Consider the following 27,487-nt stretch of genomic DNA (forward strand, 5'->3'; position numbering starts at 1 on the left):
CTTTTTCATATTGTTTAGGTTTGACATAATATTATTCTGGCTTCACCTTTGTTCTGTATATCATTTTTACATAGCTTTTAACTATATCACTAATACCATATTATCTTTAAATCCCGCATCATTCTAATATTCATACAGTTTACAATGCTTTTGCAAATAGTCTTTAAATTTCTTCCAGTCCTCCTCCACTAGCTCTTCTCCCAGGTCTCGAATTCTGCCAGTCATCTCCGCCAGTTGTGTTTTAATAAATTTAAAGACAGAAAAGGGGGGATGTGATTACGGATCTCCACTGTCTCATAAAGTCCAAGGACACCAGTGACGGAGGAAGGGGGCAACACCCTCCACTGATGAACTGAATGAAGGACTTTGCTGAATGAATGGTGCTTAAAGAAAAAAGAATAAATAAAAATGATTGATATAACTGCAGACTATAGAAGGGTCGGTTTAATGAGCAGCAGCACTAAACCATAGTTGGAAGAGACCTCAAAGGTCATTGAGCCTCACTCAGCGCCGTGTAGGAAGTCCAGCACTACAACATCCCTGAGAAGTGGCCAGTCAGACTCCCTTTGCATCAGCTAAATGGGATTCATGTGAAAATATACCGTATTTTTCGTCCCATAGGACGCTCTGTCCCATAGGACGCACCTAGTTTTTTTGGGGGGAAATAAAGGAAATTTTTTTCCCTTTATTTCCCCCCCAAAACCAGGTTGGGGAAACCAAACTAGGTCAGGGAACAGCGGTATGGCGGCGCTCCGCCTCCCCGCTGTCCCCCGAGCTTGTGGGGCTGGCGCTGGGGAGAAGAGCGCTTCTCCCCAGCGCCAGCCTCCAAACCAGGTCAGGGAACAGCAGGATGGCAGCACTGCGCCTCCCCTCTGTCCCCCGAGCTTGTGGGGCTGGCCGATGTCTGCCCGAAGCGCGGGGCGCTCTGCTTCAGCGCGCCCCGTGCTCCGTACAGCAGGCTGCTATCCGTAGCCTAGGGAGCCCTGCGGGAAAACTGCGGATATCTGCCTGGCGCGTGGGGCGCTCTGCTTCAGGGCGCCCGCGCGCCGGGCGGCAGGCTGCTATCCGCAGCCTAGGGAGCCCTGCGGGAACTCCCGTGGGCTCCCCAGGCTTGCTGATAGCTTCCTGAAGCCTGGAGAGCGAGAGGGGTCGGTGCGCCTTCATTTTTGGAAGATTTCCCCTTCATTTTTGGAGGGGTAAAAGTGCGTCCTATAGGGCGAAAAATATGGTAATTATTTTATTTTATGTCAGGGGTCTGTGTGAAAGAGAGAGATCATGCCTTAGCTAAAATCTTATAGGACATGGGTAAAACTTAAGTATATTGTCCTTGTTTCTTATATTATGTACAAGAAAATAACCTTTTATAATCTACTGTCTTTTTAATCTACCATGGCTGTACTGAATAGTGAGGACAACAACAACAACAACAACAACAACAACAAAGCTTATAGCACTTAATACCTCAAAGCTCAACTGTGAATAGTTGAACATATTTCCCAGCCAGGAGAGGACTGCATTACAGAAAGAAAGCAAGGCAAGGAAGGCAATCAGATTTGCAGCAATGTTTGCCACCAGAGGCATGGAGGCAGAAGCCCCTTGACTGGCTGCTTCCAACAGGTTTTTTGAGTCTCTTCACCGAGAAAACAAGAACAAAAGGTGCAGGTTAATGTGATGTGTAGGAACCCTTGTCACTTCCCCGCCCCCATGACAACAGAAATCACCTTTAAAAAACCACCAACCAGAAAAATGATCAGAACCAGTACAGTGGTACCTCGGGTTAAGAACTTAATTCGTTTTGGAGGTCCGTTCTTAACCTGAAACTGTTCTTAACCTGAGGCACCACTTTATCTAATGGGGCCTCCCGCTGCCACTGCACAATTTCTGTTCTCATCCTGAAGCAAAGTTCTTAACCCAAGGTACTATTTCTGGGTTAGCAGAGTCTGTAACGTGAAGCATCTGTAACCTGAGGTACCACTGTACTTAATCTTGTTAACAATATTTAGCATTTACAGAGCCTTTTAGAGCCTTAGAAGCATTTCATGTGCACACTTTCTCAGGGCCAAGCAGCACAAGATGCAACCCGTGACTGAATGTCCTGAGCTACAGCCGCCCCTATCTTTAGGCAAAGTGAGACGGTTATCTAAGGGCCAGGCATTTGATTTAAGGTGTCATGAAAGGGCAGGAAATGGCTTGTTATGCAATTTACTGCAACTGTATTTTTGAATGTCTGCATAACAACTCTATATATTGTCTTTTCCCTAGAGTGGCAGAGGACAGCCCTCTATCTGAGAGTCCCGTTCAAGTCCAGCTTAAAGATAAAGAACCACAAGAAGCGTAAAAAAGGTTGTTAGTCACCCATCCACAATTAGCACCAGGACAGCAGTACAAGCTGCCACAAAGGCCACTTGATCACAGTCTTCTCCACTAGGGTGAGTTATATTCCTACTTATAATGCATTTGAAATTTGCCTCACCCTATAAATCAGTGCATACACATTTTATGCAAATTGATGTCCTCTTTTTTTTGTGATGAGAGAGAGAGCTACCCTACTCTTCCCAATTCTGCCTAAGCCTTTGCACCATGCAAGTATAAATCTTCTTACCCTTTCTCCACTTTTGCAGCCTGCTGTGCAGTTATCTGGGGGTGTTCGGTCTCTGGCCAAAAGAGCTTGGCAATAGCCAAAGCTGCTGGCGCTGACATCACGGAAGCTGTTAATAAGTGGGAGGCTGGAATCTGAAATGTCAAAGGTGAAGGAGGACAACATTTAATTGGGCACAAGATGCTGAATATCATTCCTGTGGTAACCCTGCTGAACACAGGCACCAGGCTACCCCCCAAGATTGAAGGGGCCCAGAACACACATGTGACATCACACGTGCATTGTGTGATGTCATGCACACCTCCCAAAGCCGTGCAGGCCAGTGTGACCTCGTGCCAGGCATGCTGGTCCCTGTGGCATCTCCTGACACCACACAGGCCGGTGCAGCCTTCCACCATATTGAGGGGGGCCAACCCTCTCTTTGAAAATTGGGCTCAGCTTCTTGCCCTCCCTAGATGGCACCCCTGCTGACGAAATAAATAGGTCAAAAGGTATGAGTGATATCTTTTTAAAAAGATTCATGTCTTGCCTGAATCAAGATATATGCATTTCTAGCTGAAAACACTAACTGGTTTAAATGTAATCAGGATAGTCACATTGGTTTGCAGCAGGAAAACTGTCTACTCTGAAGCAAGACCTACGGAGTTTGATGGAACCTTCTCCCAGGAAAGTGCTGTTAATGAAAGATTTGTCTTCTAGGAATCTGCGTGGTTAGGGAGAACTAATTCCCTTTCATGCTCTTTGTTACTAGTCAGGTGGGGATGGAAAACAGTAATTAAGAGCTAGCGTGTTTCTATACTTACACCAAATGAAATATATGCTCCTAAGACACTTCCAGCAATAGTGGCGAATCCTGCCGTCATGACAGCATGGAGTTCAGACCTGGTGATATAGGGCAAATAAGGCTTCACCAAGAGGGGAGATTCTGTCTGGTGGAAAAGAAGCAAAAAAGCAAGCCAGCACATATTAGGTGTTGCCTCATATTTCTATATTTTATCCATAGTATGAAATTACACTTGAGTACATTTAAAACCATCTCCTTTTTCTTTCTGTAAGCTAGAAATACTGGGATAGGCGCAATTTCCAAAGTGGTAGCCATAGCAGTCTATTTCAGCAAAAACAGCAAGAGTCTTAAAGGCAATGGCAAAAGACCTTCAAGACTGACAAATGTCATTACGGCATAAGCTTTTGTGGGCTAGAGACCCCTTCATCAAATGCACTTAGGGGGATCTGCAGGAGTGTAAGAGGGTGAAAGTGTAAAGTCTGGTGTTAAGGGGCAATGGAATGCAAAAACAGTCAGTCACAATTCAATTAGAGCTTAAAAGTAGGCAAATGACCATTTTGCTTTCATTTGTGCTCTAACAGAATGATCACAATCAATCTATTTGGCCAGTTGAAGATGTGAATATATTACACAATATAACATAATAGCTAGCTAAATCTATGGGATTAACTTGTCACATCATCTATACATCTAGAATCTGGCCATTTGTTTCTTTCCCTTTTGTTTCGCGTGCACAAGGGCCTGTGATGCTCTTCAATCGCTCTTTATGGAAGCAGTCTTTTCTGAACCCAAGTTTTCCAAACTGATGTAAATCAGTGCCATATAAGACTGATTACCTGCTGCATGGAAAGTAAAAAATATGTATTGGGAAGCGCTAGTGAAGTGGTGGCTAAAATCTGCCCTTTAGGGTTCCAAGGTTTTGCCTGTTCTCCAATGTCCTTGCCAATTGCAGACTGTTTAATTCAAGCAGTTCTTAATGGAGATCACTAAGAACAAAGGATACTGCTATGCATGGCTATGGTGGACATACTGTGCTGGACCATAAAGGGGTACAGTTTTTCATCTGCCTTGCCCCACTCCCTGCCCAGCTTACCTGCCCCACAAATATGTTGCCAGCTGCAACCAGAGATTCAACTGGACTCGTCCCGAGGGTTATTTGCATTACCCATCCAACCTAAGAAAAGAAGAGAGAAGAGAGAGAGAGTTTTGGATTTGATACCCCACTTTATCATTGCGTGGACAGGCGGAGTCCCCAGATCCCGAGTGGGCCCCCCCCCGTCATGTGGAATAACGACTCAAGACAACGTGCTATGGGATTAAATTGGCCACAACTTTATTAAATTTCAAATGTGGGTAGACCTTGGCTCAGGCATTGGGCGTTCTCCCTCCCCAGTCCCCAGCCGGGGACCTAGGGAGCTTCAGGGTTATCCAGTGTGTGTGTGGGGGGATGGGCCGGCTCTGGAGAGCATATGTTCAAGCAGAGATAGCTGCCCCGTTACGCCGCCGCCGCAGGGGAGAGCAATGACGACCTTTCGGTGTACGGGCAAAGCCTCCCTTCAGAAACCCCTTTAACGGGGAACCCTGGTATCGCCGCCGCAAAGAGGAAGATGGACTAAAGGATTCCACCCAAGGCCTGATACCGCCAAAGTTGTGATGTTTTGCTACGGGAAAGGCGAAACCTGCCAATGCAGGGAAATTCCTTTCCGGCCCTTTAACAGCGACCTTAACGTAGCAGCGCCCGCATACTTGTGAAGAAAAGTTAACCTGCAAAACCTATGAAGAAAAGTTAACCTGCAAATAAGACATTAACTGAGGGTGGGTAGGGTGGGAGAAGCTCTGGAGCCAAGTGAGGATTCCCAGGTAAGATCCTCCCTCTATTGTGTGGGCAGGTAATCCCTCCCCTACCTGGCCTGGTCTCCTTGGCAACGCTTCCCCCAGGTGGGATTGGACAACTGACTGAGGTAGGCGGAGACCTCCAGGTATCCCACCCGAGGGAAGGCAAAGCCAAGCCTATGCTGATGGAGCCACTCCAGATCCAGGGGCTGCACGCGTCCACGCAAAGGGCGCCCCCCGTTTTAAGTGGGGAGCGGTTACTACCCGAAGGAGTCCCCCACAACAAACACTCTGTGAGGTGAGTGAGGCTGAGAGACTTCAGAGAAGTGTGACTAGCCCAAGGTCACCCAGCAGCTGCATGTGGAGGAGCGGAGTGGCGAACCTGGTTCACCAGATTACGAGTCTACCACTCTTAACCACTACACCACACTGGTGTAAGATGCAACGCGGAAAAATAATTTCCTGGTGTTCTCAAGCTAATCCACAGTTGTGAAATTCTAGAAGTGTCATCGCCATGTCTAGAGGATGGTCACACATCTTTCCCAAAGTAACTATTTTCCAGTGTCAAACAAGGAGAGGTCCTTTTGGCATCCCATGTAAACATAATTTTACTGCAGTGCAAGAAATCACAATGCATTGGACAGAGATGCAGGCAGTTGCCAGGGAAATCCAGCCAAAGTAATCTAAGCAGTACTTTGGAAATTGTCAAGTTGTAGTGTGCTGTTGCAGCAAATCTAGAAATAAGGCTGAAATCCCAAGGTGTGGTAGGGAAATGGAAGTGGTTTAGCTACCTTATCCAGCACCTCCCTGGACTCCTTTCAGCAGGACATTGGGAGGGCAAGGGTTATGGAAGTTTGTGGCAGTGGAGAGGGGGCCATCTGAAAATGGATCTCCTCTTTCCAAGGCTAGAGCTTTCTCTCTGCTCTTGGAGAAGAATATCTGATAGCCCCTAGAATCTTCTCCCAGAGACCATAGGTTTGAATAATAAATCTGCGTAATGTCACAGGGCCACATAAGGCACATTACTGAATTCAGATAATACAGCTTGGATAATGTGTCTTACAATTTATGAATATAGTAAGAGATTCTCTAGGGTACCTACATCTGCTAATCTCCCCAGAAACAACAGGCTAGGAATTCTACCCCAACTTTACAAACTTAAAGCTAACCTATCACAGTTATAGGGACGCGGGTGGCGCTGTGGGTAAAACCTCAGCGCCTAGGACTTGCCAATCGCACGGTTGGCGGTTCAAATCCCCGCGGCGGGGTGCGCTCCCGTCGTTTGGTCCCAGCGCCTGCCAACCTAGCAGTTCGAAAGCACCTCCGGGTGCAAGTAGATAAACAGGGACCGCTTACTGGCGGGAAGGTAAACGGCGTTTCCGTGTGCTGCGCTGGCTCGCCAGGTGCAGCTTGTCACGCTGGCCACGTGACACGGAAGTGTCTGCGGACAGCGCTGGCTCCCGGCCTATAGAGTGAGATGAGCGCACAACCCTAGAGTCTGGCAAGACTGGCCCGTACGGGCAGGGGTACCTTTACCTTTACCTATCACAGTTATGCCTGATGCTTTTTTCTTCAAGCTATGCAAGAAGTTAGTGCTGGAAAAGAAAGTTTGTGCTATTCTGCTCCCATAATTGATGGGTGGGCCCAACCAGGCAGGTGTTTACAGGTTGAAAGCTGTACAATTTGGGTTGGTGTGATTTCAGAGAAGAGAAGACAAAGAAATTTGAATGGGGAGCCCACTGGTGAGTGGGAAAAACATGGAGTAAATTAAAAAATAAATGGAAGTGTTAGGAATATAGGAAGCTTCTTTATACGGAATCACAACATTGGTCAGTCTAGCTCAGTATTGACTACATCAGGGTTTCCAAAACTTGGGTTTTTGGACTACAACTCCCACCATCCTTAGTGAGGAGGACCAGTGGTCAGGGATGATGGGAATTGTAGTCCAAAACAGCTGGAGACCCAAGTTTGGAAAACCTGGTCTGCACTGACTGACAAAGGATTTTGGGTAGGAGTATCTCCAAGCCCTAGGGATGCGGGTGGCGCTGTGGGTTAAACCACAGAGCCTAGGACTTGCCAATCGGAATCCCCGCGACGGGGTGAGCTCTCATTGTTGGGTCCCTACTCCTGCCAACCTAGCAGTTCGAAAGCACGTCAAAGTGCAAGTAGATAAATAGGTACTGCTTCGGTGGGAAGGTAAACGGCGTTTCTGTGCGCTGCTCTGGTTTGCCAGAAGCGGCTTAGTCATGCTGGCCACATGACCTGGAAGCTGTACGCCGGCTCCCTCGGCCAATAAAGCGAGATGAGCACCGCAACCCCAGAGTCGGTCACGACTGGACCTAATGGCCAGGGGTCCCTTTACCTTTACCTTTTTATCTCCAAGCCCCAACTGGATATGCTCTGCTGCTACTGTGGACAAGGAGTGGGAGATCCTTTCTATGGGCAACAATTCATATCACTCAGGTGAGGGCCTGGATTTGTTGGATAGTGGAGGTGAAAAGTATTAAGTTGTTCAAAAGCCACAGAATCAGACTCTGTTGGCCCAGAGTGGGGCCCTCTTTGTGTGAGAGACAGAGTGGAAGAGAGGGGTATTCTACAATTCACCAAAAGTATGAAAGAACCTGCGGGCTTTGTTACCTTTTTAATAAGCCACTGCATGAATCCAAGGTGGTAAAGCATAGACATCACCATGCTGAAGAAAATGACAATAGGCAGCACCTAATTAGGAGAGAAAAATCAAACCATGGTCAAGGACTTTCTTTTTTCTAAACTCCCAGAGAGAAACAATAGGTAGGGCACTTCTGAAATCAGAGGATATAGCTATGCTACAGCCTTCAGACAAGCCGAAAACCACAAAAGTCCATCAAGAACAAACATAAATGCAGAACAGAAAATATTCACTGGCTGCAAAAACCCAGAAGCCTGGGCGGGGAAAAATAGGTAGAAAGATGTGCCTGACGAGGGCATTCCACAGTCTGGGTGCCACAACAGAGGAAGCCCTGTCCCCAGTAGTCACTCTCCTCATTTCTGAAAGGGAAGCACTTGCAACAAGGCTTCTGTATATTATTTTTAAAATACAGGCAAGTTCAGGCAGTTGAAGATGTGGTTTTTGAGATAACTTGGGCCTAGACCAGGGGTCTGCAACCTTTAAGACAAAAAGAGCCACTTGGACCTGTTTCCGAAGGGGGAAAAAACTGGGAGCTGCAAAACTTGTCATTATAAAAATAACTTTTTTGTCACTTTTTTATTATTTCTTTGTTTGACCCCTCAGAATTATTCCTCCTCATAGAAATAAACGTTAAATTAACAAGTTACCTTTTTGTGTGTGTGTGTTCTTCACTCCCCTTTCAATGCAGTGACCAGCGTACATGCCCCTTACAATGTAGCGGGCGGGCGGGAAGGCAACGTCGGGACGGTGCGTGACTAACGCACGCACCGCCCCCATGCGACATCACAGCCAGTACAGTGCCCGCCACAGTGGGGAGTGTTGGGGCGCACAATGCGCCTCCTCCCCTCGCTAGTATCCGCCCTGGAGCCGCGGCAAAGGTGTAAAAGAGCCACATGTGGCTCCGGAGCCGCAGGTTGCAGACCCCTGGCCTAGACTATATGAGACTTCAAAGTCAAAATCAGTACCTTGAATTGTGCAAGCAGCCAATGAAACTCTTTACTACAGGCAAGATACAGTCAGTCCTATAGGAACCAGCCAATCATCTGGTACCATATTTTGTACCATTTGAAATTTCAGCATTCTCTCCAGGGGCAGACCCATGTGCAGTGCAATGCAGCAGCCTAACTGGAAGTTGCCCAAGCATGGGTGATTGTGGCAAAAGGATCATGCTTTTTTTGTTTTGTTGTGTTATTTAAGGAAGGGAGGCCCACAGCTGGTGCCCAAAGTGAAAGCCACGTTAGGCTGCAGATGTATCTGCATACTAGTAAAGGGGTGAGAGAATGAATACCGAATGGAACATTGAAAGGGGATAGAATGGCAGATCCATCCAATATGATGGTTTAATGATTGAAGATGCTCCCTGGCACAAATTTGCTAGATGTATATGCAGGCTGGGATTATCAGGTCTTGGCCCATTTTGTCTCGCTGACAATAATCCCATCAAGGACGCTTGAGCAGAACCTCTCCAACTAATATTTTTGCCTTTTAATAAGCCACATAAACAGTGCTTAGTTCCTTTGTCATTCAGGGCCAGCTGCTCTCCTCAAGAATGCCTTTGATTAGTGCACCAAAGCAACGTATTCCTGGGCTGCGCAAGGGTGCGCAAGGAACACCCAGTGCTTTGAAAATAAAAATCTGCCTGATACATTCCATGCATATTACTGGGACAGAGTCAAAAGCAACTTGGTTGAAAATAAGGTGGAGAAACGTGTTTGTGGCCATCAAAACAGTGAGTAAGCAGGCATGCCCTTCTCTATCCCCCTTAAATCACATATGGAACATGCATTTGAAAAAAACAGACAAACAGGAATCCACCCCTTTGGAAAGAATCCTAAACGAAATCCCAGGTGGTAAACTAGGGGAATGAATTACATTTAAAGGGGCACCTCTCAAAGCAGCAGATTTCAATACATTTGCCAGCCGATGAAAAGAGGGAGAAATGACAAACAGAAATAATGAAGGGGGCTGGGGGATGAGTGGGGGACTGGGAACACTTCATTCTCAAAATGAAGAATTCTTGAGAAAAGTTCCAGAAGGGTTGTAAACAATACAGATGAGGTGGACATAAGTGTCTTCCAGAAGGCCAATTCTCCGGCCTGACCTATCTCCTCAATCCAATGGAGAAAGAGCTGAGAGAGAAATGGAATAAGAGAGAATAAGACCTTGTTGCCTGCTCTCATCTGCTCAAGTACCAAAGAAATGGAAAAAGATTGGTTGCTGGGCAACATCCCCTTCCAAAGAGGTCAAGTATTGCTGGGCTCATTCCTGAGTCTAAGACAGGAGAGGGAAGCTTGGAGAGAGATTTTATTGATTCCTTTTGTGAATTTACAGGGCACACTTGGGGTGAAGATTACCCTTTTTTCTTTTTCTTTTTAAAGCAGCCTCTTGAGAATCACCCAATAGTTTCAGATTCCTCTTTCGAAACTTATCATTAAGAAAATTGTACCATTAATGAAGGAAATCAAAAGAATGTGTGATAGGGTTATATAAGGGTTATATAAGCAAAAAGTCTAGATTTATGCTGGAGGCTGTGCTGTTGCAGATCATTAACAAAGTTTGCTCCTCTCAGCAAGGATAATCATATAATTGTATAGTTGGGACAGACCCTGGGTGTTTTTTAGTCCAACTCCCTGCAATGCAGGAATCTCAACTAAAGCACCAGTGCGAAATCCCGTTCCCATGGCTGTGGTTTCACTAGTTAGTAGGTAGAGACAGTGGGAATCTCATTCATGCATTTATGTGTGTCATTAATTAGATTAAGTACAGAAATATATCTTGTGGGAAGCTGGACCTCTTTCCTCCAAACCCAACACTCTGTTCAGTGTATCACACAGTTTCAGCAGAACAGAATTGCCACCATTCTATTCCCCAGCAGAGGACTTGCTTGAAGGGAATGACTGGCTAAGCCCTGAACATCAATACAGTACTAAAATGAGAAACACACTGCAGCATTTTGTTGCAGATACTACTTGTACATTTTCCAAATTTACATGCCTTTGTGCAGTTGACACTATACCAGAAACATAAGGAATAACTATTTACCTTGAAGGCAAAGAAGTGGTCAGTGTATTTATCACCAAAGACAAACTTAGAGCCAGCATCTGTGTATTCCAAGAAAGTCTTAAAAGAAAAAGAAGAAAAACTGTTAAAAACAAAGCAAAACACTGGCAAGAAATCTTTCCTAGACAACAATGTGCTACAGATGATCGACACACTAAGTGTGAAAATTTGTCAGCATTTTAGTGCAAAATTCTTCCACTATACATGTTATATGTAATTTCCCCTACTATATACATTTTTGCAAACTGGTATTATTATTATTATTATTATTATTATTATTATTATTATTATACCCCACCCATCTGGGCAGCTTCCAGAACATATAAAAACATAATAAAATGTCAAACACTAAAAACTTCCCAATACAGGGCTGCCTTCAGATGTCCTGTAAAACTGTGTAGTTCTTTATCTCCTTGACATGTGATGGGAGGGTGTTTCACAGGACGGGCAAAACTACTGCCTGGTTCCCTGTAACCTCACATCTTGCAGTGAGGGAACCGCCAGAAGGCCCTCGGAGCTGGACCTTAGTGCTGAACGATGCGGGTGGAGATGCTCCTTCAGGTATACTGGACTGAGGCCATTTAGGGATTTAAAGGTCAGCACCAACAATTTGAATTGTGCTCGGAAACGTACTGGGAGCCAGTGAAGATTGTTTAGGATCGGTGTTATATGGTCCTAGGGACGTGGGTGGCGCTGTGAGTTAAACCACAGAGCCTAGGACTTGCTGATCGAAAGGTCGGCGGTTCAAATCCCCACGACGGGGTGAGCTCCCGTTGTTCGGTCCCAGCTCCTGCCCACCTAGCAGTTCAAAAGCACCCCTAAGTGCAAGTAGATAAATAGGGACCGCTTTCTAGCGGGAAGGTAAACGGCGTTTCCGTGTGCGGCGCTGGTGCTGGCTCGCCACTTGCAGCTTCATCACGCTGGCCACGTGACCCGGAAGTGTCTTCGGACAGTGCCGGCTCCCGGCCTCTTGAGCGAGATGAGCGCGCAACCCTAGAGCCGGTCACGACTGGCCCTGACGGGCAGGGGTACCTTTACCTTTTATATGGTCCTAGTGGCCATGCCCGGTCACCAGTCTAGCTGCCGCATCCCCCTGATATTGTGCAGTTTTGCATGTTACTTTCACATTTTGCCGTAGTATATGCATTAGTGTACACATCACTTGACTGGAGAAATACATTGCAAAAAATGGATGTGCGTATTTTGAAGAATTTTGAAGGTGTGTTTCAATTCACATATTGTTTTGGAAAATGTGAGTTTGGTAAGTTTGACCTGAGATGTGAACTGAATTGAATTGTCCCTGCACATCCCATGTCCCATCTGGTCTGCCTCAGTAGGTGGATCTGTTGAGAATAATACAGTGGGACTACCTAGTGGAGCCAGAGATTATACATGTGGGTGTATGTGGATTAACAGAACTGATGACTGGCTAAGGATGCAATCATAGACTTATTGTGCACCTATCCATACTTGCGTTTGTCTCGTGATTTCCACTCACAAGTCTGAGAGGTGGGTTGTTTTTTTCTCCCACCCATTTCCCTGGAATTTACTGCTTAATCAGAACAAATATTGATCCACAGAAAGCCAGATTGGCATTTGTTTCGATTTAGCAGTAAAGAGTGAGTTTTCCTGGGGAAAGTGGCAGGACAAAAACAAACAAAAAAACCACCTCTTGGGCTCATGACTTTAAATCACAGGACAAACAGCATATGGATGGGACCTTACCTGGGAGTAAATCCTATTGAGCTCAATGGGGCTTTCTAAACCTGCAGGCAGAATCCTGCTCCTGCTCCTGCCCTGCATCCCTGCACATGCACAGCCAGTTGGAAATGATGCTCAAGTCTCTTATACGGCATTTCCATCACATCAGAATACAAAGAGAAGTGGCCATCGTCATTCCTATTTTGTGTTAAGTTGGCCTGAGCTTTTCCTGATCCAAACAACAGTGCTTTAAATGTATGGTCATTGTGCAGCCTCAGTGTTTGGACCTGGGTCTTCCAGAGAGTTGCTGTAAGTTCAGGTGTGTTTGCAATGCTTTCCACTCCCTTCCCACAAAAGCAGCTGCTAATATAAAAGGTAGAGGACTGATGGTTTTAAACTAATGGAAGCATTGTGAAGCCGCCAGTTAAATGTCAGTGTGGTTAGCTTACTGCTTTTAGAAATGTAACAGAATGTACTTGTTCTGAAGAGCAAAAGGAAAATGTTCAAGAGTTGTAGAGCTGCATTGTTATAGGTCTAGTAGTTTGAAATAAATGAACATCATTCACCATAAACAACTCCTTCAGGTACTGTATCTATTTACACAGGTTCATGTCCAGTACATTTCCTTGTTTCCTAAAAATAATCTGTGCTGCACTTCCTGCGCTTACTTCTTCACCTGACTTTTTTCCTGGCACAAGAGAAAATATTTCTGTATGTTTAATTTATCCAAATAGTTACAGGCGTGAATCCAGACCAGTGAATCTGTGGGCCTCAAGACACTGTTGGACTCAAGCTCCCATCATCCCCAGTCATTGGTCATGCAGGCTGGGCAGCAAGGTCAATGGTTGCGGATGATGGGAGTTGTAGTCCAACATATAGTGGTACTTCGGGTTACAGACGCTTCAGGTTACAGATGCTTCAGGTTACAGACTCCGCTAACCCAGAAATAGTACCTCGGGTTAATAATAATAATAATATTTTTTTATTTATACCCGGGCTCAACAAATTTAAAACACTTAATTGATACTACAAAAAAACAGCATAAAATAGGGTATAAAACTTGAATAACAATAAAATCAAAAATCAATTTAGGGGGAAAATCCATCCAATAAACATTAGATGATCACCAGGGCTAGCTGGCTAAATTAGTCCTATTTGGGCCAGCGAGGAGACCAGGGGAGAATTAGCTGTGGGATCCCACAGCGGGTAATCTTTATAAAAAGAACTTTGCTTCAGGATGAGAACAGAAATCACGCGGCGGCAGCGGGAGGCCCCATTAGCTAAAGTGGTACCTCAGGTTAAGAACAGTTTCAGGTTCTTAACGGGCCAGAACAGGCCTCCAGAACGAATTAAGTTCTTAACACGAGGTACAACTGTAATTGGAGGGCCAAAGGTTCCTCACTCCTAGTGTATGTTAGTTTCTGTTTTGCCACTGTGCAGCTGCTTGGAGTCACAGGACTCTGTTTACATTCCAGAGACCTTCCAGGCTGTTGGAAGTCTCACGGGACACGGATGTGACGTGAGTGGTTTCCTGTTCCTTTGCTCCTTTGTTGTTCAGTTGCTCTCTGCTTTCATAGAGAGAGGATGTGTTTTTTGTCTGCGTAGCTTAGAAATAAAGTCTTTAGCCATGTAGCCATAAAGCTCATCACTTCCGCGTGCTGCTTTGATTCTCTGCTGGATGGGAATGTGTCTGAGTCCTCATCAAAGGCTCAGGTCATTAATCACGTCGGGAGGCGATTCCAAAGGCTCGGCCGGAGGATAATGAGCTTTATCAGTTCGGTCGTAACGCAGATCCCAACAGTGTAGACCTTTGCACTAATGCTTCAATTTTAACTGCTTAATCCTGACAAGTACTATCTTAGCAGAGGCATCCCTCCATTTCCCACACAGAAGGCCTTTTCTAAAATGGAACCTGCTTTGGCAATGACTCATTGAGCCCAACATCCTGTTCTCACAGTGGCCACCCAGATGCCACTGAAGGAGGACTCAAGCGCAAGTGCGCTCTGTCCTCCTGTCGTTTCCAGCAACTGATATTCAGAAGCATTGCTGTCTCTGACTGTGGAGGCAGGGCAATAGCCATCATGGCAAGAAACTGACAATATTATCCTCCATGAAAGGAAGACGCAGGAGTCCTGGTGGAAAAGGGGACAGTCTCATCTTGGCCGGGAGTCACACACATGGATCAGGCCGTATCCCAAGTAATCACTCTATGAGTGATCCACTTTGCTGCTTCCCTTCAGAAAACCCCTCCATTGTTCCACTTTAAGCGGGACATCTTGGAATTACAGAAGACATTCTGGCTTCGGATTGGATCCCAGGGTATCCTGTTTTGGCTCCCGCAAGAGTATGCCCCTGAAAGACACACCTTTTCTGGGCTCACACTTGTCACCTGGCTCCTTGAGCAGCAGTGTGATATCAGGTGGTGAGCTCCCACCGCAGTGCCGCTGCTTGTTCTAAGCTTACTTCTGGGTTCCCTCAGTCAACCTCCGCTGATGTCGGGGTTGCCCCACTGAGCTAGTGAGAATATCTCTTCCACCACCACCATCAACACCCACCTTCTTGTCCACCATAGGATGGATTTCTTAGATCTAGGTCTCTCTCTTTCTGGTCCTGGGCCCTAAGGAAGTCAGACTATCCTCCACCAGGGCCAGGGCCTTTTCAGTGATGGCTCTGACCTGGTGGAATGCTCTGTCCCATGAGACCAGGGCCTTTCAGGATTTAACCTCCTTCCGTCAGGCCTGTAAGACAGAGCTATTCCGCCTGGCCTTTAATTTGAATTCAGCCTGATCTTTTATTTCCATTCTCTTCCTTCCCCCTCCCCTTTTATGAAGATTACCCGCTCTGAGACCCCCCAGCTAATTCTCCCCTGGTCTCCTCACTGGCCCAAGTAGGACCAATTCAGCCAGCTAGCCCTGGTAACTATCTAATGCTTATTGGATGGATTTCCCCCAAATTGATTTCTGAGCTTTGAATTTTATTGTTATTCATGTTTTTATACTGTATTTTATGCTGCTTCTACAATTAAGTGTTTTAAATTTGTTGTTAGCCACCCTGAGCCCAGTTTTCTGAACCGGGAAGGATGGGGTATAAATAAAAAAATATTATTATTATTTATTAATTATTATTTCTCTGTCCCCCTTTAACGTGACCAGCAGCAGTCACTCTATCACCCGAAAGTCACAGCCCCAAAAGACGTGTGTTTGGGGGTGGGGGTGTTCTTATGTGAGTCATGTGACTTGCATAGCCCCAAAAGTTGCACATCCTGATTTTCCTCTGCAGCATGTTGAAGAATATGCTTCAGCCTCCAGGACATGGCAGATAAACCTACTTTGGGATAGCTCCTCATGGAGCCACTCACATGGGCTCTCTTTCCCCTCCCGCAGCCACCCACGCAGCTCTTCTTGCTGATGCATATAGGTAGAAAAAATGGCTTACCTGCACTTGACCACCAAGCCAGTTGAATGCATCGAATCCTACTTTTGTCCTCAAAGTTATTAGTCCAAGAATAAACTGTAATCCTATCCCCCAAATTACTGGTCTCCATACAACCTAGCCATGCATTGAAACAAAGAAAGCAAAAAGAATGACAGGCACTGGATTTAGAATGCAAATTTGACCAATCTAATAGCAATCTCAGGTGCTGAGCATGAACAAGGTTACAGTCCAAACAGGGCCACTAACAAATATGAAAGCAAAATCTACAGATACAGGGAAACCCCATGATTTGCAGAAGTACCCAAAATGTTTTAAAACTAAGGGGACCAGAAGAAAACACCTTCCTAAAACAGTTATTTGAGGATTGAGCATGCTCAATAGCAATGCTGACAATTGGAATAGGAAAATTAAGGGAGGGGACTAGAATGCACGTCTTGAACTCCTAACACCTTGCCATATATATCTTATATATTACGCCTTAAAATTTCTTGTATAAGGGAAAAAACCTGTTAAAGGCACATGTGTGTATTCGTGTTTTGTGGTTCTGATACTTGACCTTTTGGAAGAATTTTACAATCTAAGCTTCCAGAACATACTTATTTTAGAATACGAAGTATCCCACTATGAACAGTTCTATCCTCTGCTTTGTGGTTTTCTCCCAGATTATGAATCTTGACTATTTTAAAGCTAATGGGGTCAGGTTTGGATTTCATTGTAACAGAACCGGCCCATTAGGGGCAATAAGGCTCATGGGAAAACACAAGATGACTGGCTTATTATCACTTGATGTTTTTAGGAATACTATGTGGAGGATTATGGGTTACAATCAAGACATTAATTGTTCCAGAAAAGTGCTTTAACTATCAGAATTTGTATCTGTATGCAGTTCCTCTTCTATGTTGCTTATTTCCTCATATACAAAGAGACTTAAAAATCTTAGGAAACAGCTCAGTGACTTGTGGTGAACTAAGGCAGTGGATTAAGGTTATAATTCCAATGAAAGCCTTGGTTCTTGGCAAGAAAATCAGAGTTAGCTGATCTTCTTTGGTGATCAAAGAACCATCTTCTATTGTCATCATAGCAGAGATGATTGTAGCAGACCAAACCAGAACTCTCAAAAGCTGGGATATTCATAAAACAAGGTGAAGAGGACACTGGATTCTATTAAAGATGCAGTTTGGCATTTCTGGGTATGTTAGTGAACCTTCCTCTGTCTTCTTCATTGTGGCTTGTTTCTATTTATTTATTTATTTTATGCTTTATTGCTCGTAATTATATTTGTACAACATAAATTCATAATCATCATTCCCAATCCGTCAAAAAACATCAATCATCACAAAAAGAATATATTTTTTCAGCAATAAATTTTCTTCACGAACATCTGACTTCCCGTCCCTTCCATATTTCTTTCTTTTAATATTGCATGATTTTGTTTAGTTGTTTCATAACACACTATTTAGTGTTTCATATCCTTTTCCTTAATATATATTATTTACAGAGTTTACTCGAAAGCTATTACCGTATTCAGATCGCAGCAACTATTTTTTAAGTATCTCTTGAAACGATCCCATTCTAAAATGAACTTTTGCCTAGGTTTATCTCTAATTCTTTCAGAAAGATAGGCTAACTCCGCATATTCTGTGGCTTGTTTCTATACGTTCCTGGAGCCCTGACTAGGTTTAGGGTATTTTCAGCCCTCTTAAACTTAGGCTGCATCTTCAAGATTCTGGTGCAACCCAATCTTTTCCTTCTGAGTGACCTGGCCCAGTTGTGACCATAGGAGATAAAAGCATCTGCCTAGAGTGTTTTTTAATAAATTGTATCAAAAGTACTCACATCAAGCCTTTGACTCCCAAACTGGCTATTTGTTGGCAACAGATACATAATTATTTAGGAATCTTGCTGCAAGTAAGCTCATTCGCCAGGGGTCCAAGTCTGTAGTGTTAGTACATGAAGCCACAGACAAAGCAAATGTAGGACTCACCTTAGTTGGGTACTTGGAAAAGATCAGCATCAAGAAGACATACATTATAAGGCCGCCAAAGGAAATGAGTTGGTTGGTCCCTTGTCTGGCAGTGTCAAAGACAAGCCAGCACACGATGGCAGCTGCTAGAGATATCCACACTGCCCTAGGGAAAAAGATTTACAACCATCATCTTGGTCGAAATTTCTTTTCCCTTCAGCTTTAGGCAACTTATTTATATAAAAAATGGTTACATGCCTTTCACCATGGGGCACAGTAAAACTAAATCTGGAACAAGCACAAATCACTTTCAGTAACAAAACAGAAGCACTATTCTGGTACTACCCTTCCTCACAAAGCACACTTTTGTTGTTGTTGTTGTTGTTGTTGTTGTTGTTGTTGTTTAGTCGTTTAGTCGTGTCCGACTCTTCGTGACCCCATGGACCAGAGCACGCCAGGCACTCCTGTCTTCCACTGCCTCCCGCAGTTTGGTCAAACTCATGCTGGTAGCTTCGAGAACACTGTCCAACCATCTCATCCTCTGTCGCCCCCTTCTCCTTGTGCCCTCAGTCTTTCCCAACACCAGGGTCTTTTCCAGGGAGTCTTCTCTTCTCATGAAGTGGAGCCTCAGCTTCACGATCTGTCCTTCCAGTGAGCACTCAGGGCTGATTTCCTTAAGAATGGATGCACACACGCTACGCCAAATGCAGCCCGCCATCTTTCTGAACAGCTGCCCACCACAGGCTCCAGAACTCTCCTGTTTCTGCTACTTGCCTTAGGGTGTGACAGCAGGAGGGTTATCCTGCAGGTCAAAACAGATGGCTGGTTGAACCTTGCTCAGTTTTTTTGGGTCATCATAGGTTGCGCCATCTTCACGAGAGACAGAAATGTATGCTTCCCACTTCTTACTTGAATGGGATGGGGTTGGTTTGGCTCTTTCCCAACCAATGAAGGTTTGAGTTGAGGTTATTTCCAGGAAGGTTAAGAAAGCAATAAATTGTAACGAAAAATACAACTACGCATTTTTATGCATAGCTTAGGATGCTTACATCCCATTGAAATCAATGCAGATTAAGACTATAATGCCATGCATAGTGCAATAAGTTTGGGGTTAGACTAAATGGATTTTTTTTGGGGGGGGGCTTCTTCAAGCTTGTGGTTTTAAGACAGAATTTCTCCAAAGACTGATCAAATAGTCAAACCATGCCCTTGAGGTGAAAAACCGGGATGCATGTCTTCTAGGGCTGCATTCCCACACAAGTCATGTGACCTGCGTGACCTCAAGAGACCATGTACAAGAACACAGTGCCCCAAACCACCCATTTTGGGGCACTGCATGAGATGGCTGTGCCCAAAGTGGGCACTGGGCTCTTGCAAAAAAAGGGACATCCCAGTTTTGCCAGGACAGTTGAGGGGTATGGTCAAACTGCTTTCTTTGTTAAATTAATGCCACTATCTAGGTCTGTTAAAGATTGGCTTTGTTACGTAAACTTGGTCCAAAGTTTCATTATCATAGCAGGTGATGCTTAGATGAGGGTCTAGCCCTCCCTCCCTCCCCTGGCAAGAGCAGGTGTCATACAAAAGCCTCATTTGCTGTCTGTGAGAATCACAGTGGGTCTGTGGTGGGACAAGGTCTCCTGGAGTGTCAGTGCTGTGAATTTTCCATCTTATGCTCACTCTCTATATATTTGAAAATAAACCATATGTCACAAAGACTCCATAAGGCTTCAGTGACCTCCTTTCCAACAAAACCCAACCCAAGGCTGGGACTCCTGTGATTTCCTACTGCTCATCAGTTGGAGTGTTTGTAACAATATCTTCTTAGGGTTAAGGTCTGCTGAACTCAGTGGGACTTGCTCCCAAGTAAACATGCATAAGATCAGAATGTTAAGGCCACCTGAAGGTTTGCGTGAATATAGGCATTCATTTTTCAGTGGTACATGACCTTTGAGAGGCATGCCGACCTCTCGGGTTATGTTTCATCCCACATAAATGTTTTTTTAAATACTTTATAATTACCTTCAAACAAAAAAAAAGATATAAATCATCAACACACACAACCCCCCCTATATTTCCTCCCTGTTTACCTACAAACAAGACAAGGCATATATTTACGGCTGCCAAGAAGCAAGGAAAAACTAGTCTGGCTTCCTCTTGCTAAGAAAATAGGAACATGAGAACAGGCTATTGGATCAGGCCAAAAGCCCATCTAGCCAAGCATCCTGTTCTCACAGTGGCCAACCAGGTGTCTATGGGATGCCCCAAAGCAGCACCTCAGCACAAGAGCCACCTTGTGATTCCCAGCAGCTGTCATTCAGAGGCATACTGCCTTTGACAGTGGAGGGTGTTGTCGTCATCCTGGCTAGTAGCCATTGATAGTCTTCTTGTTGTTGTTTATTCGTTTAGTCGTGTCCAACTCTTCGTGACCCCATGGACCAGAGCACGCCAGGCACTCCTGTCTTCCCCTGCCTCCTGCAGTTTAGTCAAACTCATGTTCGTAGCTTCGAGAACACTGTCCAACCATCTCGTCCTCTGTCGTCCCCTTCTCCTTGTGCCTCCATCTCTCCCAACATCAGGGTCTTTTCCAGGGAGTCTTCTCTTCTCATGAGGTGGCCAAAGTATTGGAGCCTCAGCTTCAGGATCTGTCCTTCCAGTGAGCACTCAGGGCCGATTTCCTTAAGAATGGAGAGGTTTGATCTTCTTGCAGTCCATGGGACTCTCAAGAGTCTCCTCCAGCACCAGAATTCAAAAGCATCAATTATTTGGCGATCAGCCTTCTTTATGGTCCAGCTTTCACTTCCATACATCACTACTGGGAAAACCATAGCTTTTACTATACGGTCCATGAATGTGTCTTTCAAAGCTATTCAAGTTGGTGGCCATCACTACTCCTTGTGGGAGTGAATAGGAGAGGTTCCCTCCTAGGGGGACTTTGATAACCTTTTGATACCAATGAGCTAAACACTGAAATCTGCTAAGTGCCGCACATCAAACTGCTGTGAAAAAAGACAGCTGCAGAGGTGAGAGGTGGCTTCAAATGTTGCCAGCTCTTGCCTACCCGTTTTATGGCTATACTGTATATACTGAAATTGACTTCTGCAGGGTTAAGAAGGCACTAACATTTACCAAGAACTAACACCTAAAGGTCCATCCTCTGTGTTCATAAAGCTGCATTTATATTCCCTGCCTCTTTAAAAATTAATAAATCATGGTTTCAAAGTGTGATTTCAATGAATACATTATGTGATGATTATGAGCTAGAGCAACTAACTCATCTGCAAAGAAAGAAACCACAATATTTACCATTTCAGCCAAAACCACTGGGTATCCAGAAACTTTCCACAAGGGGAAAGCAATTCTGCGATTCTGTCCTCATATCTGGCCATCAAAAAGTCCCAGCAGATGAAGAAAATGCCCAGGATGGTGAGTACAAAGAGGGCCAAAGCTCTGCGAAAATTCAAGATACAGGCCGCAATCACCATGGCCAGATAAGCTGTCATGGAAACAAGCATAGGCATAAATCAGATATGCCATATATGAGGCATGCCCATTGCATACAATACCTGTCCTCCCTTGTTTCCTTTCCCAACAAAATCCTCAAACATCTTTGTTACAATTATCCAAGCCTTTGTTTGGAAAACAGCACTTCAAACAGTGCTACTTGCATAAGCCAGTGCACTTATTGACGCAATTTTCCTTTCCATTCGAGATAAGCAAATGCTTGGGGAAGCATTCAGTGGGAGAGCAACTGCTTTGCACACAAAAGGTTCCAGGTTCAATCCCTGACATCTCTAGGTGAGGCTGGGGAAAGAATCCTGAAGGAAACCTGCCAATCACTGTAGGCAGCATTGAGCGAGAATCTAGCTGCTAGATGGACCCAATCGTGTGGCTTGGCTTAAGGCAGCTTCCTATGCTGGAATTCTGGGGAAGAGTGAGGTCCAGCTCCGAGGGCCTTCTGGCAGTTCTCTCATTGCGAGAAGCAAAGCTACAGGGAACCAGGCAGAGGGCCTTCTCGGTAGTGGCACCCTCCCTGTGGAACGCCCTCCCATCAGATGTCAAGGAAATAAACAACTACAGTGGTACCTCCGGTTGCAGACGGGATCCTTTCTGGAGCTCCAGTTGGATCACGAGGTTACCTGAGGGACCGCTTCTGTGCATGTGCGTAGCATGGTAGAGCGCTTTTGCGCATGCGCACGAGGCAAAACACTTCCGGGTTTGCCACTTTCGCAACCTGAAGTTTACGTGTAAGCTGAGATGCTACTGTATCTGACTTTTAGAAGACATCTGAAGGCAGCTCTGTATCGGGACGTTTTTAATGTTTGACGTTTTGTTGTGTTTTTAATAGTCTGTTGAAAGCTGCCCCGGGTGATGGGCAGGGTATAAATAAATTATTATTATTATTATTATTATTATTATTATTATTATTATTATTGAGGGAGGATGGTGGAAGCATCCTTACCCAGCAAAGCAGAAAGGACAACTCACACTTTCACATCTAATGTTTAACTAAGCCAAATTTCCATGCTTCACTGACAAAGAAAATTAGAAGAAGACTTGCTCACATTACACTTGTTGATATGTGTGTATCTATTTGAAATTCTCTGCCGCTGATCAGAGAAGAGCTGAGAGCTCCACCCCAAGTGCAACATTTCCCCATCACCACATACCTTCGTATCACACAAAAGGTGTACATTTTTAAAAGGACAAAAGATTCTCACATGCTAATTTATATATATATAGATAGATGCACATTTGGAAATAATTACTATAATTTAAGTAAAAACAACACCACATCTACTCTGAATAAAACTTAGTTGAATTCCACTCATAGTGCTTCAGCCTCTGTTCTTGTGAAAGGGAGAGGATAATGTAAGAACTGTAGACTATCAGGAAGTATTTCAAGGAGACCTGGCCAGTCTAGGCCCAGCTACCTGTAGACCACAATCTGTATTATGGTCCAGGGTAAAGGTAAAGGGACCCCTGACCATTAGGTCCAGTCGTGGCCGACTCTGGGTTTGCCTCGCTCATCTTGCTTTATTGGCCAAAGGAGCTGGCGTACAGTTTCCGGGTCATGTGGCCAGCATGACTAAGCCGCTTCTGGCGAACCAGAGCAGTGCACCAAAACGCCGTTTACCTTCCCGCCGGAGCGATACCTATTTATTTACTTGTACTCTGACGTGCTTTCGAACTACTAGGTTGGCAGAAGCAGGGAGCAAGCAATGGGAGCTCACCCCATTGTGGGAATTCGAACCGCCGACCTTCTGATCAGCAAGTCCTAGGCTCTGTGGTTTAACCCACAGTGCCACCACCTGCATCCCAGGTAGGTCCAGGGTAGGTTCAGTCATTTGAATGGAAGCAATTTTTGAGGTTCATGGAAGAGCTTTGGAAGAACCAGAGGCTCTAATGAAAGAAAAGCCATGACTTAGCAAAGCCAGTCTTTATTCTGTAATATAATGTGATCATTTAAGACAGAATTGTCTCCTGTTGAGGGACTTTCATGATTTGGTAAAATGGATACATTATTGGCTCATTTCCTCCCATGGTATATTTAAATGAGGAAGTCTCTGTGATCACCAGTAAAATAAGGTCTGTGTTTCTCCTTTGCACACAAGTGCCCAAGTCCTTCAGACAACAGCAGAAGTGATTATGAAAAGGAAGCAATTATTTAGAGAGGCCTTTTCACATATTTTTCTCACTATTTGCCCCAGAGCCAGTGTTATGCAAATAGCTAGAGACATGGAAACTGAATCCTTAAATATTAGCTCCCATGGTAAAAAATAAAAATAAATAAAGTTTGCTTTGTTTTGCACTGTGAGGCAAGTGCCTACATGTGGGATAATGTGAGATGAATGCATGGCGTTTCTGCAATCCTCTCTTCGTTGTGTTTTCATTAAAGATTAAGGTGGGAGGAACCACCTTTCTGATCCAAGAGCAAAAGGTAGGAATGAACAGCCAGCTTTGATAACTTCATATTACAACTTGCAGTGTGAACATGTATTATTACAAAAAGGGGTTTACAAAACAATATTGCTGAAATATAAGTTCATTTACCTATCATGATCTCAATGCCAGTATGGCTTCATGTTGAATTAAAATCATTACAAACCAACTGTGCTTCTGAACGCACGAACATTTGGAGGTTGACTTCTGCTGAGTCAGACCCATTGTAGCTGAATATTGTCTACTCTGACTGGCAATGGGTCTCCAGCATCTTAGACAGCAGACATTCCCAGCCCTACTGGAGATGACATGAATTGAACCTGGAATCTTCTGCAAGCAAAGCAGGTGCCCTACCAATGATTCTCAAAATGTGGGAGGTTCAGGAATGCAGGGAGCCAAGAAGTTTTTCCAGTGAGCTTTTGGGGTAATTTAGATCATTTAGGTTGAAATCCTGTACATGCTTGGGAGCAAATCCCATCATAGGACTTCTGAATATGTGTAGGGTCACACTGTAGTAAGTTTAGAAGTAGGTGGCAATCTCTTGAAATCTTACAAAGAGATTTCGAAGAATCAAAGTATTTGTACAGTTGGAAGGGACCGCAAGGATCATCAAGAAGTCCAACCCCCTGCAATGCCGGAATATTTTGCCCAATGCTCAAATCCATGACCCTGAGGTTAAGATTCTCATGCTCTACCAACTGAGCTACAGGTTACATACGCTTCAGGTTACATATACTTCAGGTTACAGACTCCGCTAACCCAGAAATAGTACCTTGGGTTAAGAACTTTGCTTCAGGATGAGAACAGAAATTGTGCTCCAGCGGCGCAGCAGCAGCAGCAGGAGGCCCCATTAGCTAAAGTGGTGCTTCAGGTTAAGAACACTTTCAGGTTAAGAACAGACCTCCAGAACGAATTAAGTACTTAACCCAAGATACCACTGTATACTGAAAAGATGTATATCACATCAAGCCAATTTGGTGCAGTGGTTAGAGTGCTGGACTAGGACAGAGATGGGGAACCTGTGGCTCTCCAGATGTTGTTGAAGTCCAACTCTCTTCATTCCTGATCTTTGACCACGCTGGCTGGAACTCGTGGGACTCTGGACTAGTTCTATCTCTGGACTAGGATCTGGGAAACCAGGGTTCAAAACCTCATTCAGTGATGAAACTCACTGGGTGACCTTGGGCCAGCTGCAATCCCTTAGCCCAGCCTACCTCACAGGGTGTTGTGAGAATAAAATGAGGGTGGGGGAGAACCATGTATGCCACCTTGATCTCCATGGAAGAAAGGTAGGGTATAAATGTAATAGTAATAAAAAATGTAAGTGTACATCATATCTTTCCCTCTGTAGATCCTAATAATAAGTAGCATTACTATTCCGCATGGTATGCAATCGTCACATAAGTTTCATTTGCTGTCAAATAAGGTTATTCCATTTTGTGTAATTAATTTCAGGCTTCAAACAGAAACACACCCACCCAAACTCTCTATAAAACTAAGAGATTATCATTCTCTGTGATGTCCAATAAATACCTGCTATTAGTATTCCATAAATAACATATCGAATTCTGGTTTTATGTTTCCTGAAAAAGTGTAAGGCTGCATCATATTTCTTTTCAAAACACCTAGAATGACAAAAGCAAAGAGGGTGGGTGAAAGCAAACAAAAGTGAAGACAAACAGAGGAATAGCAATATCGAACTAAAGCAGGCTACTTCTCCAAGCTGAAGCGGGACTTCCCTGAAGCAGCCCAAAAGGAAGCAGACTGGACCCAAAGCTCTGGACCCATTTCACAGATTTGTAAGGTGCTGTCTGCAGAGTAGAGTCACTCAAAAACGTATTGGCACACTGATTCTCAGCCTTTTATCCAGGCAGGCAGGAAACCTTATTACAGTTTAAGGACACATTCCAGCCCGCAGTGAGGGTTTGTGGTCTGGAGATTGGAAAGAGTCCCAAGGACTAGAAAATAAGTCCTGGAGGGCTGCATTTGGTCCTGAGGTTCCCCACCCCCTGATCTCTGACATTCTGTATAAAATGTGGGGCCTTAAATGTTGGAAGTTCTGGCTTTGGGAAAGTCATTATCTCTCCAAGTCTCTTCCTCCCAAGATTTTGTTAGAATAAAATGGGGCAGCCCTGTATGCATCCCTCTGTGTTACTTAGAGGAAAGAATCAACAACAGTTTTGGATAAAGTTCAAGGACAAGTGATGACCTCTGGAAGAGGTTTCTGCACATCAGTGACACCTTTGGAATTACGGTGTTGAATGTTGATTTGGCAACAGAACTCATCTATGTGGTGACATTTCACTTGAAGCGGAAAGTGGCAGTGGGAAATTCGGAATGATTTTTTACCCTTTGCACCCAGAGTCCTTGTTTTCTCCTGAGTCATGTTTGTCCACATCCTGGTCACCTTCAATACTGATGTCTGTATCAAGCTGGATGGGTCGGGGGAGGTGGGAAGAAGCAGAGAAGAATCCTGAACATGTCACCCTCAGCTACTGTTTCTTGCAAAATTGAGTGCACAATCTGAAGGATAATTACCATCCAATCCCATATCCAAGGGGTGAAAATGCTTAAAGATGGAAAATCGGGTCCTCCCTTAAAGAGGGCACGTACTGCGGTGAGACCTGGACAACCGACACCTTGTGTTGTGGGTGGGAACATTTGGTCAGCCACAACACCTAACTGGTAGGTCCCTCAAAGCTGGGTACAATCTGGCCAACGGGACGCAGTCCAAATGGTTTGAGGGACCTATATATACCTATGCATGTGACCCAGAGCTTCCTCTTTCGGCGCGTGCATTCGAAACACCCGCCCATCTCTCCCTACTTTTAGAGCTTGTTGTGCTTGACCTTGCTATGCCGTCGTGTGTTGTCTGTTGTTGTGACAGGGGCACGGCAGGAATTTCCCCCACTTGGCTGATTGGCTGTTGCCATTTGCGTTTTGCCTGCCACGCAGCAAATCATCACAACTTGTAAGGTTGCGGATAGGCTCTGGTTCAGGTGATAGGGATGGGAGAACGCTCTCACCATCCCTATGTGAAGGGTATTTCGTTAAAGGAATCCAGGGACTCGATGGTTTGGTCAACCCCTCCGAGGGGGTTGTGTCCATGCCTGAGTCCAGGGGGACATTTGGGTGGCGGAAATAGCCTGTTCCCGGCTTTCCGCTTATCCAGGTGTTCACCCTAGGCTGACCTATGCTGGTGCCCTTGGTCAGCACTACCTGCAAGGGTGCAGGGAGCTAGTCGAACCAGAGCCTATGCAACCACTCACTTGCTGTAATCAATAAAGTTGTGGCCCAAATTCTGCCAAAAACCAAACCAAAATGTTGAGTCATGTGTGAATTTATTTAGGGGGGAGGTTTCTGGGTCTGAGCACGCAAACAAATGAAATTCTCATCCATTCTTTTCTGCAGCCCAGTCCCAGGCATCTACCTCTGCTGACATATATGACCTTAAGCAAGCATAACACTGCATTGGATTGTGGGTTTTGGGCTTTTATATTAAAA

General features: G+C 44.8%; 1 protein-coding gene across 1 annotated transcript in view; it reads right to left on the bottom strand.

Annotated features, from left to right (window-relative positions):
* The window catches only part of SLC28A3 (solute carrier family 28 member 3), a 50,546-nt gene that overhangs the window by 10,616 nt on the left and 12,443 nt on the right, over positions 1-27,487 (bottom strand). The window contains exons 3-13 of the mRNA XM_077936014.1: positions 26,333-26,415; positions 25,517-25,608; positions 21,347-21,536; positions 18,065-18,209; positions 16,081-16,194; positions 10,927-11,004; positions 7,854-7,934; positions 4,477-4,557; positions 3,403-3,528; positions 2,603-2,733; positions 1,462-1,630 (exon numbers count right to left, since the gene is read on the bottom strand). Of these exons, the coding sequence (XP_077792140.1) occupies positions 1,462-1,630; positions 2,603-2,733; positions 3,403-3,528; positions 4,477-4,557; positions 7,854-7,934; positions 10,927-11,004; positions 16,081-16,194; positions 18,065-18,209; positions 21,347-21,536; positions 25,517-25,608; positions 26,333-26,415 (1,290 nt within the window). The remainder of the gene's footprint in view (positions 1-1,461; positions 1,631-2,602; positions 2,734-3,402; positions 3,529-4,476; positions 4,558-7,853; positions 7,935-10,926; positions 11,005-16,080; positions 16,195-18,064; positions 18,210-21,346; positions 21,537-25,516; positions 25,609-26,332; positions 26,416-27,487) is intronic.

Source organism: Podarcis muralis, chromosome 11 (assembly GCF_964188315.1).
Source record: "Podarcis muralis chromosome 11, rPodMur119.hap1.1, whole genome shotgun sequence".
Taxonomy (NCBI): domain Eukaryota; kingdom Metazoa; phylum Chordata; class Lepidosauria; order Squamata; family Lacertidae; genus Podarcis; species Podarcis muralis.